This window comes from Tauraco erythrolophus, chromosome 6 (assembly GCF_009769465.1).
Source record: "Tauraco erythrolophus isolate bTauEry1 chromosome 6, bTauEry1.pri, whole genome shotgun sequence".
NCBI classification, from domain to species: domain Eukaryota; kingdom Metazoa; phylum Chordata; class Aves; order Musophagiformes; family Musophagidae; genus Tauraco; species Tauraco erythrolophus.
The window spans coordinates 39,631,915-39,646,720 of NC_141470.1; the positions used below are offsets into that span (position 1 = coordinate 39,631,915).

At 42.3% G+C, this 14,806-nt stretch overlaps 1 protein-coding gene across 4 annotated transcripts; it reads left to right on the forward strand.

Moving 5' to 3' along the window:
- The first annotated feature begins 7,209 nt into the window (after positions 1–7,209).
- ACTC1 (actin alpha cardiac muscle 1) lies at positions 7,210–12,582 on the forward strand. Of its 4 annotated transcripts, none has more exons than XM_086613414.1 (7): positions 7,210–7,350; positions 7,967–8,164; positions 9,291–9,615; positions 10,256–10,417; positions 10,531–10,722; positions 11,887–12,068; positions 12,439–12,582. In XM_086613414.1, exons 1-7 carry the CDS (start codon positions 7,210–7,212, stop codon positions 12,580–12,582), a joined length of 1,344 nt encoding a protein of 447 aa, XP_086469540.1. The 4 variants fall into 4 exon arrangements, with proteins under 4 accessions (XP_086469540.1, XP_086469541.1, XP_086469542.1 ...); XM_086613415.1 differs by lacking the exon at positions 7,210–7,350 and having other exon boundaries at positions 8,036–8,164; positions 9,291–9,417; positions 9,529–9,615; XM_086613416.1 differs by lacking the exon at positions 7,210–7,350 and having other exon boundaries at positions 8,036–8,164; positions 9,420–9,615.
- The last annotated feature ends 2,224 nt before the right edge of the window (positions 12,583–14,806 follow it).

Genomic DNA, 14,806 nt, shown 5'->3' on the forward strand with positions numbered 1-14,806 from the left:
GAGATAAAAATATTTTTCTACTAAATTTGACAAGGAGTAAAAAACCTGAAAATACTCAGACAAAACATTTGGGGAAAAAAAAAATAATTTCTGTCAATTAAAATATTTTGTTTGTAATTCATATAGTGTATTTTTCTGCAAAATAAATCTGTAGGTTTCTGTTTGGTTTTGTTTTCTTTTTAACCTGTAAGAAAATGAAACGAGCTAACTTGAAATCATTCTCTGAAAATGGAGTACAAAACTTCTGGGGTGAAATGTATTTTGAAGAACCTCTGTTTTTTTGTCAAGAGAGATAATTTTGCCAGAAAGTTCCAAAACCATCTTGACATCCTGCAGTTCTGCTCTTGAATTCACTTTCTGCGATGTTTTCTCCAGATATCATGGTCCAGATACATTCTTTGTTACTAACTGAGACGCTTTTATCTAAATCATCTTACAACTTTGCAAAATCATAGGCTGGAATCATCACATTTTTGTCTGTGTGACTAATAGCAGCAGTAGAATCCATCGGTCTTGTAAAATTATATTTCTTGGGAAGGATCTATCTATTATGGCAAAGCAAACTGTTTCGGTGTACACCACAGATTCCGTGAGCCTTCTGTACTCATATTTGAAAAAAAATTACGCGCTTTGTTTTCAGAAGTAGGATTCAATTCTTACGTAAACTACTAATTTCCAGTGTGACTTCAGTAAAGTCGCTTCATCCTGCTAAACCTTGGCTTCTCATCTGTAAAGCAATGCTTCCTTCTCTCCTTAGTCCATACGGATTAAAAAATGTAGGTCCTCCCGCTTTAACACGCAGTACAAGAGAATGCATGTAGAGAGGTTAACAGAAAAGCCAACATTTGATGGTTTCCCTTATTAAAAGTTAATTCCTTAGCTAGAATGCAATTAGAATAGAGTGCTTCATAGTTGTTTTTCTTATAATTATGAGACATCTGCCTCTGATTCTGGAAAACAAAAGACAGCTGAGAAACAATCTGGAAACTCACACGGTGCTTTGTAGCAGCTGGTAGATTCAGGTTCCTTTTGTTTCAGATTACTGAACCCTGCTCGTTTCAATGAACTTCAAATCCGCTCATGCAGGTTGGTGGGTTATAAGATAACAGGCCTATGTGACATGCCAGGAAAGGCAAGATATGCACATTAGATTTCATCTTCCTACAACTGTATGCTAGTTAGGGAAGAAAATGGGTATGTTCCTTGTTTCTCTGGAAAAATTTTCCTTGGCTATTTGAATCCTCCTCTGTTTTCACAGAGTCATTGTGTGCTCATTTTACATATAGGTGGCTGCACACAACAATCTATGCGTACTGGAGAACATAAAGCTGGAAAAGTTACAAATACGTAGTGAAGGAAACAAAGACGGGCATTACAAGAGAAGGAAGGTGATGAAATAGAGGATCATGGGAAAGTGACAAAAACATAAAAGTGAGGGAACTTGATGAAGAGAGGAACATTAGCAGCAGTGAAGAAGGGAAAAGGTCAACTCCTACTATGAAACATTCTGAACAGTTCTTAGAAACTGGCTTTGACATGAGTTACCCACCACAGGTGGCTGTGACTCAGAGACCTTGCATAAGGACTTACAGTAGAGAGCTAGACTAAATGGAAAGGTTACAACAGTGTGCTAGAAATGCCACCAGAAGGGGTCATTGATAGTGTATTTGCACCCGCGTGGCACCGGTCTGGTAGCAGTTGTGATGCTAAATTTGAAAAGCAACACAGAGATAGGCTATGAAGTCCTGATCACGTTCTATAGAACATGACAGGTGCAGAATCTATGGCAAAGAAACAGGAGACTGAAGGTGGAGTGAGACACAAATCAGGGTCAGGAAGTGCATTTAGCTGCAGATTTCTGAGCCTATTCCTTGCTTTCCCTCTCTCTTTCTCTGCTCTCCTTTGTCATCTTTAAGTATCTAGATATTAATCTATGTAATTTATATACTAATGGAACATCCACTAACGTCCCATGTCATTTCATTACAATTCTTGGGTGCCCATTCTGCAAATCTGAGCTTTTTACAGTCATGTATAAGAAATAAATATAATTTAAATAGAAATAATCACAAATTTCAGTTAACTGGGCAGAATTTAGCCTTAAGCATTGGTGGGTGTTGGAAATATTCCGAAGACAAGATATTGTCAAAGCTGCTTTGGTACATCTAGCAATTACCCATTGCCTTTGGAATTGTTGTTTATTGACACTGCACTAGCAACCAGAAACTCATCAAGTATCAAATAATGATTGTGTGATACTGAACGAACATGCACAAAGGCATTTTTCATGGTCTATCTTTTCTGGTGTTTAGGTCAGATGTGTTTTCTAACTGAAAAAAAAAAAGAACAACAACAGTTGAAATGAGACTTAGAAACACTGTTAGAAATACTGCCCATCAGCTTTCTAATGTAGGACAGGTATCTTTCAGAGACACTGCACAGGACTGGCAACCAAAATACATGCTGGCAACAGCTGAAGCGTTCAGGACGTATTTCTGTCCTCTTGAACGGCTCCATGTCCCTCAGTGCATAGGACAGCCTGAGGAGCCTACATTATAGCAGTTTCCCTGGGCTGCGTTTTATTTCAGAGCAGCCTGCAGTCTTGGCAGCACGAAACACTGGAGTCCTACCCTGTCACGCCTGCCGTGCTCTGGCTTGTGAGAGAAGCACAGCGCTTCTGGAAGCACGGCATTCCTACGGTGCAGGCACAGCGCTTTTAGGATCTCCCTGCACTCTCCAAGGCCTCTTTCTGCTGCATAAGAGGGTGTAATGGGAGTGAGAGTCCAGGCCTTTCTTCGTAAGTGGCACATGGCAAATAATGATTCTTGAGAGTCAGAGACTCAGAAGCACAATTCCTTCCCCTTGCACTCACCTCCACTTATGCTGCCGGTGCCTAATTCCCTCAGCTTCAGAACAAGATGTTTCAGCTGCATCTCTAACTCCCAGTGCCCACCTCGCTGTTCTATCATTTCAGTGCACACTTAAGATGTTTTAGGTTAATTATAGATGTGCAGCAATACATGAGTGAGTGAGAAAGAGAGACACGGAGAGATGATAACAGCCTGCAACTATGCAAAGGGTTTAAATGCTGTGAAGACAGGGAATGTATTAAGTATGAAACATGAGCTATTACTAGGGTGAATGAGACATAACTAAGAAAGGGAAATACCTGATGAATTCTCTGGAGAAGTCTGCTTGACAGCGTGGTTATTAAACTGGGAGACCCTCCTCTTGCAGAACAGGAGAAAGACTTCTTACTTGAGAGGTCCAAATTCTAATTGAAAGTGTAGTACAGCTTTTCATAGGCAACAACTTCAGGTTGGTGCTGGCTGCAGAGTTGTCTTCTCGGGTGTCTCTTCGTATGTTTGCATATACAGACAGATTGGTAACTACATGGATGTAGATAACCACATATGACTCCTTCGTGACAGTGAATCATTCATGACGGTGATATTCATTATACGTTGTATGTTTGGCATTCTCATCTCATCAGGACTCCTGCCTATCAATAAGACTCTATTGAAATGCTTTTTGTGTTTCTAAAGCCCATATAGCTCCGAACAACTGTCATGGGGCAAAAGGAAACCTGTCAGAGTGGCATTTGCTTCTTATTCTTGAAAAAGTAACATTTCTTCCAAAGATTATGCTGGCCTGAGGCTCAAGAGAGGTAGCATTCGGCTCTGTGCTAGGACAGATTTTATATGTCATCATTCATTGGCTTTAGAAATAGCAGATTTTAAATGAGAAGCTGTTTGCTCTAAGACATTCTAGGTCAGGGTATACTGTACATGCAATAGTTAGGTGTATTACGAAAAGTTTATTTTTTTAATTGGAACACGTACAGATAATAAAAAAGTAATCTGAAAGACTAAAAAAAACCACAAAGAGCGTCTGATCCTACACGTTTTCAATTTCTGAATGCAATGTTACTTACTGTAAATAATCCGAAATCTGTGGTAATAGGTGTTCTATACTTTGAAGTGTTTGAAGAATCGAGGCTTTATTTTTAAGCTAAATGTGGTTTTTTTTCATTCAAAAGCTGATAAGCAGTTGTGAGGACTTCTGGACATCATAAGACTGCAGTGTGATTTTTTTATTCATATTTTTACCATGCAGAGGTTAGAACTTATGTTCTAATTTTGGCTGCAGTTACAACCATGTCTTGCTGGTTGAATAACATATTCAATTTTGCCCATGTGCATGTGTCATATATAGATATTATTTTGCTACTCCATTAACATTGTGTACACATCGAGGCTTCATGCTCCTGTCTGCTCAGGCTGTTTTAGGGTACCTGCAGATCACGTCCACTGCAGGTCTGTCTGCTCTCCCGATGATCCATACTGGCAGTATTTCCTTTGTCTCTGGGGTCACTCCCAACAGCTAAGTCATGAGAAATGTACACAGCATGTGGGGACCCTGGTCGGGCAGACACTAGAGTGTTTTTCCTCTAGATGACATTGCATAACACAGTTCAGTAGGTTTTTCCTTCTTTGTTTGCTTGTTTGGCTTATTTGAGGCTGCAATATCACTTTACTGCAGAAAGCAGAATGACTTTGGCCAAAAGAGTAAGTTTTTTAGCTGGATATTTTTCGAATGGCTACAATGAAGCAGATGCGATTTTGGATTTATATACATTGAATGGTGCCCTTTTCATTTGACCTTGCAATACACAGTAAGGAGAGGAGGGAGAGGAGAGAGAGAGATTGATGAGCTCTCAACTGCATCAGGATCTTTTATGTGAGTCTGGCTGGATTAGAAATTTAAAACTTGAGGAAAGGGTAGAGAAAGCTGTATTTCGTATAAAGGAAACAAGAAAAGACTGTTTTGCATAGATTTTACAGCGAATGCCGTTTCTGTCTCAGCTTCAATGGAGTCTGCCTCTCTCTCCAGCCGAAGGGAATGAAGGATGTGACAGGGCGGGTCTGATGGGGGAGGAATTCAATGCAGCTATCAGCAGTGGGCTTCTATGTAAATACTGTAACACCTCTGAACGGAGGAACAGCTGAGATAACACTGTAAACTAATCTCTAGTGCTGGAGAAACCGGCCAATCCCTCACATTATACGGTTTCTGTAGAAAAGATGGGCTAGGGAAGAAAAGAAGCGGATTTAAATTATATCTGGCAAATTCCCATGGAGTGAAATACGCTGACTTTTTAAAATTGAAAGCAGCATATGGTAAAGTATTTTTTCTTTGAAGTGGTACTCTGTGCCAAGCTGTATATACTTACACATCCTTGCATATATATGTATTCTTACACAAGGAGGCATCGCTATCACTAAAATGTTTCAACTCTCTCTGTTACCTGTGCTTAATCAGTTTAGAGAAATATGTACTAATTTGGGGTCTTTATCCCACCAGTATTTATTTTGGTTGATTTTTCATTAATAACAGGAAAACTAAGAGCCAAAATCTGTCCAGAGCAGAGGCACTGAAGCACAGTCTTTCCCTGCTTTGACCTTTTGAAGTCACTGTATTTCACTGTCCTACACCGTCCTTTCTTAGGTAGCTAAGAACAAAAATGTATATACATATGTAGATATACATATATACATACATGCATATCTAATGTATACATGCATATTTGTTTATATACACCCATGTATGAAATAATACACATACACACACCTTTATACACAAATAGTGTCTCACCCGAAACAGATTGCCTTTCCCCAAGGCATTTAGAGAAAAGCAGGAGCTATCAACGGCCAAGAAGTTTGTGGCTACATCTGCTTCAGAGTTGTGCTCATAAATGGGCACAACCTCAAGACAAACTGGAGTTAGCGTGGAGCTAACCACCTCATTAATTGTTCTAGAAGTGAGGAAACTGATTCCACTATCTTCGATTTCAGAAGAAATTAAAGTCTAAGTGTCTCAGACGCCCCCCTTGGAAACAGATCAGAAACGAGTAGTCGGCGATTTCCAGTTCTCGCACTCTTTGTCAGAGTGCAAAGAGCTCTTACACCAACATCCACCATCAAAGCCCCCAAATTGCAGGTTGGGTTGCACTCACAAGATCTTTCCCTCCATCTCATGTAAGATGTATACAACCATGTGACAGCTGTCAGCCCTTGTATGGCATCTGATAAACTGGACCTGTGTTTAAGCAGCTGATTGAGTTTACTGAGTGTTCCCCTCTAGACTTTTACATCCCACCCTTCCTTCTGTCCCAAACCTCAATTCTTTTTTCCCCTGTTGTGTTTTAGGCAGGCAAGCATTGGGCAGTTCATAAGCTGAGCTCCCAAAGGACACTGTATTCTGCATCATAATGCAGTTCCTCAGGGACACACGTTACAATCTCTGCCTTCGCATACCAGGCCAAACCCACTCAAGGGATGCCTCTCCAGTCTTTCTATTTTTAACTAAAAAAAAAAAAAATCCTGAAGATACATGGATTTTCTAGGTTCCACCGCTGGAACAAATTATCGATGTGGATGTTTCAACAACTGAGCAGGAAAACAACTGTCACATTATATTAATACCATAGCTGTTTTTTTGCCCAAGCTATTCCCATCTCTCATCCTCTGCCCTATACATATCACAAAGCGTTACTGAGCTGGTGTGCATTAAAAGAGCAAAAATGGGGAGTTTAAGTATATGCATATTAATGTAAACGAGCAGATCCCATTTCGTGCTATAGATGTCAGCCAAAAGCAGAGAAAACCACGATTTTCTGCTGCATGCTGCTCATCAAAGTTTAAGAGATATCGAGTGCGCGCTGCTCCTTCCTAAGGCAATAGTGGCAGCAGATGCTGCCTCCATGCAGTAAGGAGCCTCAGTCGCTGACACCAAAGTAGCCTCATGGGTCGTCGATTAAATAGGAGCTCGACTGGCTTTTTTTTTTTTTTTTTTTCCCGTGGAAAAATGAAAAGCCGGGGGAGAAGACACCCGCGCAGCTTCCCCCGCGCCCTCCGCCAAGGCTGAGCATCTCGCCGCCTTTCTGCGCCCACCTGGGCCGGCAGCCGGCGAGTGTTGACACCTCGGGGTGCCGGAGCCGAGCCGAGCCGAGCCCCGGGGGAGGCGGCCCGGGAGCCACCTTTCCACCCCGCTCCCTGGAAGCGCTGGCCCCCGGGGGGCTGCGCGGGGCTCCCTATTTGGCCATGCGGCGGGCCGGGGGCGCGCTGCCCCGCGCCTGCCTTACATGGGCCGGGCGGCCGGGCCGCGCCGGGGCCGTCCGGGCGCCATTCATGGCTGCGCGGCCGCTCAATGGCGCGGAGCCGACCAAATAAGGAGAAGGTGGCTGCCCCGTCCCGCGGCGGCCCTGGCCGACGCTGCCCCTCGCGGGGGTATAAATTGGGGCGTCTCCGCCGAGCCGGCACCCAGGCTCTCCTCCGCAGCCCCCCCGCCGCCGGTGCTGGTGTGGTGAGTAGCGCGGCGGCGCCCGCAGCCCCGCGGGGACGGATCGGGGCGGGCAGGGAGGGGTGGGACGGGACGGGACGGGACGGGACGGGACGGGACGGGATGGGAGCGATGGATGGAGGCACCGGCGGGCGGCCCGCCGTGCAGGTACAGCCTCTGCTCTGCCTGCGCACCTCTCGCTTTACCGTTCTTTCTGCCGGGGACACCGCCCCCGTCCCCCCTCCGCCCCCCGCGCAGCGCCAGCCTCCGCGGCCCGACGGGGCGCGACGCCCCGCCGCCGGTGAAGCGCTCTCCGGTCTCTCCGATTTCAAACGCTCTCCCTCCCATTTCGATCTGCGGCCTGAGGGTACCGCTAATGATGCCCGAAAGAGCGCCCAGCCAGCCGGGGCGCCTTTTGAAGCGCGGAGAAGAAAGCGGCTTGACGGATCCTATTTAAAGCCCTGCCCACGAGCGTGGCTGAGCCATCGAGCATCCTCCCGGGACGAGTCAAATTTCCCGCTCCCGCCGACAGCTGTCGGTGTGCCGCCGCCGCCCGTGCCCTCCGCGATGGCGGGCGGGAGGGCGCGGAGGAGCCGCCCGGGGGGCTCGGCGGGCCCGGCGGCAGCGCCGCGCTGTCCGCGGGGGTCTGGACGCGCCGCCGCGCTGTTTTTCAGGTCCGTGCTTCCTACTGAAGATGTGTGACGACGAGGAGACCACCGCACTGGTGTGCGACAACGGCTCGGGGCTCGTCAAGGCTGGCTTTGCCGGAGACGATGCCCCCAGGGCCGTTTTCCCATCCATCGTCGGCCGCCCGAGGCACCAGGTAACTACGGCGGGCAGGACCGGGGCAGGACCGAGCCTTCCCCCCCTCTCCCGAAGTCGCCTCCACTCGCCTCTTCCCTCCTTAGTTCTTCTGTCCTGTCCCAAACGCTCTGTCCTTCCCTCTGCTCGCTTCTTGCGGTGGCACTAGCGATGCCTTTCCAGTTCTTTCCAGTGCTTCCCTCAACAACCCTGTCTGACTGTCCCTTATCTCCTTTCTCCCAGCTATTTCTAATTCACCAGCTTTTGTCTTGACTCTCTCCCTGATCTTTCTCCTGATGAGCCCAAATCCAGCTTCCTACAAAGCTGCTGCCCACTCCATCCCCTAGGCCAGATCTGCTGCTGGTGCTAGTTCAAAGGCATCTCCACTGGCCGAATTTGTGCACAGTGCAGTTTGTTTAAGACCCTTCTCACTCATCCTGTCCAATATTTCACATACCAAACACCTTTCAATTTCCTCTACTTCTGTCTGTCTCTAATCTTACCTTCTTACTGCTGTCAGCCTCGTTTTCTCTGTTCCCATGTCATTCTCCTTCTCTTTTGTCACAATTCAAACAGCACACAGAAAATACAGTACTTTTTCTCCTACAATTTTCTTGGTAAAAAGTTTGTAAGACTTTTTAAAAAAAAACCCAAAACATTTGCAGTTTGTATATTGTTATTGCAAATCCATTACTGCTGAGGCACCATGCCAATAGTCATTTTGGCAGTATATTCCTTCAGTAGAAGGCTTATTTGTCTCCATATCTGCTTGTTTATAAACTCTCTTTGCACGTGTCTTTGTATCGTTTCCTGCTCACAATATTGCAACAATATTGCAAAGTTTATTTTCAGTCAAACTTTTGGACCAGAAAGAAGTAATTGAAAATAAAAGGTGTATTAAAAAAAGGGGGGGAGGGAATCCTTTCATCTGATTAAAGGAAAAAGGATTTTATGAGAAAACTCAGTTTCTTATTTTTCTTCTTAAGTTCTGTTGACTTAATATTTCAATAATGCTAATTTATTTTCCTAAACAACGTTTTAGTGGTGTGACCTTTCTTGAAAACAGCATAGTTGTCTGTGGTGTAATTGTTTGGGCTCTGCAATGTTGTCTTCCTCAAATAATGCTTTTCTGTATTTTCTTCTCTTAGGGTGTTATGGTCGGTATGGGTCAAAAAGATTCCTATGTGGGTGATGAAGCTCAGAGCAAAAGAGGTATCCTTACTTTGAAATATCCCATTGAACATGGCATCATCACCAACTGGGATGATATGGAAAAGATCTGGCACCACACTTTCTACAATGAACTCCGTGTGGCCCCTGAGGAACACCCTACCTTGCTCACAGAAGCCCCTTTGAACCCTAAAGCTAACCGTGAGAAGATGACCCAGATAATGTTTGAGACCTTCAACGTGCCTGCTATGTATGTGGCGATCCAGGCTGTCCTGTCCCTGTATGCCTCTGGTCGTACAACAGGTAAAATAAAAAAATAAACACTATTTATCAGGAACCCTTCTTCCTTCTCACTCCAAACAGGAAAAAAAAAACCTCATTCAAATTTACAGAAAGCTAGGTATTTTTAGTTTATAGTGATTGATGACAACAGTAGCGGGAAAGCCAGGACAAAATAGTGTGTGGAAAGATCAATGTGGACTTGCCTGCATTGCTTTCAGAGGGGCACTGTGGAACTGACTCTCCTGGTGCTTGTCATAACGCAAACGAGATGACGTTCCTGTGACGATACTGCAGTCACACAAGTATTTCACCAGTTTAAGGGTTTAAACTCACCCAAAAGATGCCCATTATTGGGTCAGGACAATCACTATTGCAAATATACTTACTGCTCAGTGTAGTAGTAGTGGAAGGCTGCTTGTATGGATTAGCTTAAAATAGGTACAGGACAACTGTTTTATGGGAAGGTTCTCACCAAACAGGAATGTCCAGGAAAGCAAAGGTAGGAGGAACGAGCAAGATCTTTATGGCTAAAATAGAACAATGATACATTGTACTGCCTGAAAGATCCTATATCTTGTTGTGTTTGGTGTTGCTTACTGTGGCTAAGGGCTCTAAGCATTTGCTAGGTGATTCCAGCTGCTCTCCAACGTTTCTCTCCCAGGTATTGTTCTTGACTCTGGAGATGGTGTCACCCACAACGTACCTATTTATGAAGGTTATGCTTTGCCTCACGCTATCATGCGTCTGGATCTGGCTGGCAGGGATCTGACTGACTACCTCATGAAGATCCTCACGGAGCGTGGCTATTCCTTTGTGACAACAGGTCAGTCCTTCAGCTTTGCCCTCCTGTGAAAATCCTCATGTCTCTCTTGGCCCATGTTCTTCCTCTAGTATTTTGCTTATCCAAACTTTGATATGATTCCCATATATCTGCAGCTGAACGTGAGATTGTTCGTGATATCAAAGAGAAATTGTGCTATGTTGCACTGGACTTTGAGAATGAAATGGCCACTGCTGCCTCTTCTTCCTCTTTGGAAAAGAGCTATGAATTGCCCGATGGTCAAGTGATTACGATTGGTAATGAACGTTTCCGCTGCCCTGAAACATTATTCCAGCCATCCTTTATTGGTAAGTATTCCCAGGAAATTCTCTTTTCTGTAGGAGGTATGAATGAATCAGATGATCTAGAAGGTGTCCCACTCCCCTTCCTGCTTATCTAAATTTGGCACAAAATCAAACATAAATAATGAATTAGATCCTCAGGCCCTGTAACTGTGCTTAATGTGATCTCAACTGGTAATTAGCTGAGCTTCAGGCTCTTCTTGCAAGTTTTAGGTCAGGTTTTAGGGTCAGAATTTTTTGGTGACAAAATATACTGTTAGAATATCATCATGTCATTGACGGCAAGAATAACTTGCCGTGCTGTATTTGTAAGGCTTACACTTACAACAGGATCTGACTCCATGAAGTAAATTGTCTGGGAGGGGGAAAAAATGGAATGAAGGTATGTGTATATGTATATGCACTGTAATTAAACATTGCCATGGTCAAGAAGGTAAGCTTGGCTGTTTGTGAGTGCAGCTGACAGATATAGCAAATGCTTAGACTCTAAGTCCTCAGCAATAAATGCAGTTGTTCATCAGCTGACATCTTACTGTGGATCTGGTGTCAGCCCTTTCAGGAAGCACCTGTTAAAATGAATAAATTGGAATGCAACCTACAGACACTTGCTTCTGGTTTATTTTTCCTTACCACCAAGTACTAATATCTTGGTCCATACCTTGGTTACGTCTTGCCTTGATGTTTGTGAATGGTATAGACTATCTTTTCAGTAGGCTGAAAAATAAATGAGGTTACTATTGTCTTCTTTAGTTCTGCTTCAGCTGCTTTCGTTGTCTTTATTGCTGTCTTTTCTATATTCAGCTAGTGATGTTTTGAGACTCTGACATAACCTAATACATGTTTCTATTCTATATCACTTTCTCCAATTGCCATATACTAAATGAGTTTATCTTGTGTGTCTACCTCTTTTCTTACTGTATATTTTGAGTATCTTTCCTTTGTACATACATTATGATTCTTACCCTTTCTAACAAATAATTTTTATTTTCTTAGCTAGTTCTGTAATTCTGGTGGGGGATTTTTGTGTTTTTCTATAACATTTAATAATCAGTAAGTAATTTTACAACAAAAATGTCATAGCAGTTCATATCATTGATGAGGAGAAATGCTGAGAGTTCTCTTCGCAAAGACTTCTTGTATAATTTACTGATCTACTTCTTTCTCCTCAAGGTATGGAATCTGCTGGTATTCACGAAACTACCTACAACAGTATCATGAAGTGTGATATTGATATTCGTAAAGACCTGTATGCTAACAACGTCCTCTCAGGTGGAACGACGATGTACCCTGGCATCGCTGATCGCATGCAGAAGGAAATCACTGCACTTGCTCCTAGCACTATGAAGATCAAGGTGAGGAATTTGGCTCTGTACTATAAAGTGTGCGTAAGGATGGGAAAAAGGTCCACATCATTAAACTAGGATATAGGAACAACTCAAAAGTGAGATACACAGCCTATGGACAAACGAGAAGAAATTCCATTTAATCAGCATAATTATGTGATTAGAAGCAAGTGTTAGAAAGGAGGAAAATATGATTATAGATTTTCTTAAGGAATATTACATCTATTGTACCAGCTGCTGAAGATCAATGCTGTTATTATAGAAAAGTTCTTTATTTACTTAAGAAGATATCTAGTGGGCTTTTTACAGTGGTGATGTGGGTTGGTTGTTCAGAAATGTAACTGTTAAATGAGGATTTTGTTGCTTTTCTTTATCCTAGATCATTGCCCCACCTGAGCGCAAGTACTCTGTCTGGATTGGTGGCTCCATTCTAGCATCTCTGTCCACCTTCCAGCAAATGTGGATCAGTAAACAGGAGTATGATGAAGCTGGGCCATCCATCGTCCACCGCAAGTGCTTCTAAGCACTTTTCCCTCAATTTACTTCCCACTCAGGATGACGACAATATGCTTCTTGGAGTCTTCTGGCAACCCTTCCTGAACTCTTCAGTCATTGTACAGTTTGTTTACACACCCGTGCAATTTATTTGTGCTTCTAATATTTATTGCTTTATAAATAAACAAGATCTGGGACTTGCAACCTACAAATGATTGTTTGTTTTTTTTTTTTTTAATTATAAGTATTCTTTGGTTAAAAAAGTGAGACTAAATGCTCTGGGATTTAGAAACTCTCTTCAAACCTATCAATGCCTTCACTGCATGCATGTCGTTCTAAGTGATGTAGGTGTGTTAGGTCATGGTTTTCTTTTAGTAAGAATTTATAGTTTTCATTTTGAAACTTGAAACAAAAGAAGCATCATATATCCAGACTTAAAAAGAAATAGCCTTGAGGGTAGACTCAGTAAGTGGAACAGATTGAAGGAAACCTCCCATAGTTACTCAATGGGTTTAGAAATGTTTCTTCTGTTGCATTTATTATAACCCAAATATTTTGATATTGATTTTTTGAAAGCCAAAGTTTCTGTAAAAGAATTATGTTAATACATTTAGAATGTGATTTATAATGAATTAGCTCAATCCTAAGGAGTTATACAATTGTTTTCTGTGGGCTATAAATATTCATGACAAAACATTAATTCAAACTGACAGTTTACTCATCTTTCCTCATCTCTTCAAAGCCAGAGATAAAGAAGTGAAGCCTTTATTGTGCTAATGCACAAGAATCAAGCTTTTGCTATATAAACATACAATTGTTATAATCGTGACTATTTTCACATCATCATTCATACTTCTTAGGCAATTTTTAATCCTTAATCTTTGCTATTCTTTGTTGCTATTTGACCCAGATACTACAATCCTAAACTGCATACTTTCTGTCGGCTTTTGTGTTCCTCACCATGGCTTTTTATAACAGTGGTCTGCATTTTTCTTTTTTAAAAAGTAGTATCTAAAAGGTGAAGTACAGAATGATCTGGGAGGTTTTCATTAAAATAATGGAACCGTCAGTATCATGATTTCAACTATGTAAAGATTGCAGTTTGCCTAAACTTGATGTAAGCTGTGCCTGTAGTTAGTTAGGTGTATGCTCTGCTGAGAGTCATTAAAGGTGTTTGAAAAGATTAAATTTCATGCTAATTTTATACTCAAATTCTAATTAAAAAAAAAAACAAACAATAATAATAATAGGCAGTTTACACAGTTGCAGGGAAACTTTTCCTGTTTCACCTTATTTTCTGGAAAGGCATTAAAACTGGCTATCAGATGTGATCTGCAGTTAAGCAGAAGTGATTTTACTCTTTGAATATATGAAGATGTCTTTAGTATCCGTCTTCAATTTACTTACCATTCAAAGACATTTTACTGAGGTGCCATTCTAATTGCCTACTATCAGCTTGCAATTGAGATTTTCAAATATTTCTAGATATTTTGCTTTTGGGCAGAGAAAGTGGATGAAGGTATTAAATATAAATAAAATTTAAACATAAATGGGAAATTTTAAAACTTTGTTTGCATTTTGAACATAAATTTAAATATTTAAAATAAAAATGGAATTTTAACATAAATATTACAAATTAAACATAAACACGAAATACTTATCCTCACACTGCACATAGTATTACAGAAATGCTGCTACAAATAGGCCCTCTGACAATACAATACAAATTAATTAACCTGTGAGTCTGTTAAGGCAGAGTCAACAGCTTCCACTGTTCTCAAGAAGGTTTCCAGAGTAAGGAACCACTCTAAAGTTCACACCATGGAGAAACTATGCATGTTTTGAAAACATGGGAGTATTTCCAGATTTCTGGCTGACACAAATTTAATTATTCAAACACAAATTACATTTGCCAACAAAGTTTTCATATTGTTCAGAACCATGGCACTTTTCTTGCTTGGTCTTGCTTGCTAATTTGAAAGTTTTGGCTGTCAAAAAGGTCATCTCAGGTATTAGGGTGAATTAACAGGGTGACACAGGACATAAATTGCAACTAATTGGAGCTTAAAATGTTAAGCAAGTATGCGAAGGGCATGCTAAGTCAGACCCAGCGGATGCCTGGCTGACTGGCTCTGACTGACAGGTCAGGAATGGCAGGCGTACAGCTGGCACCACGTTCAGGGCTGTGATCAGGAGTTCACCCTTGAGCGTGTGGGCATGAGGAGGGAACCAAAGGAAGCCGCTGATTGCAT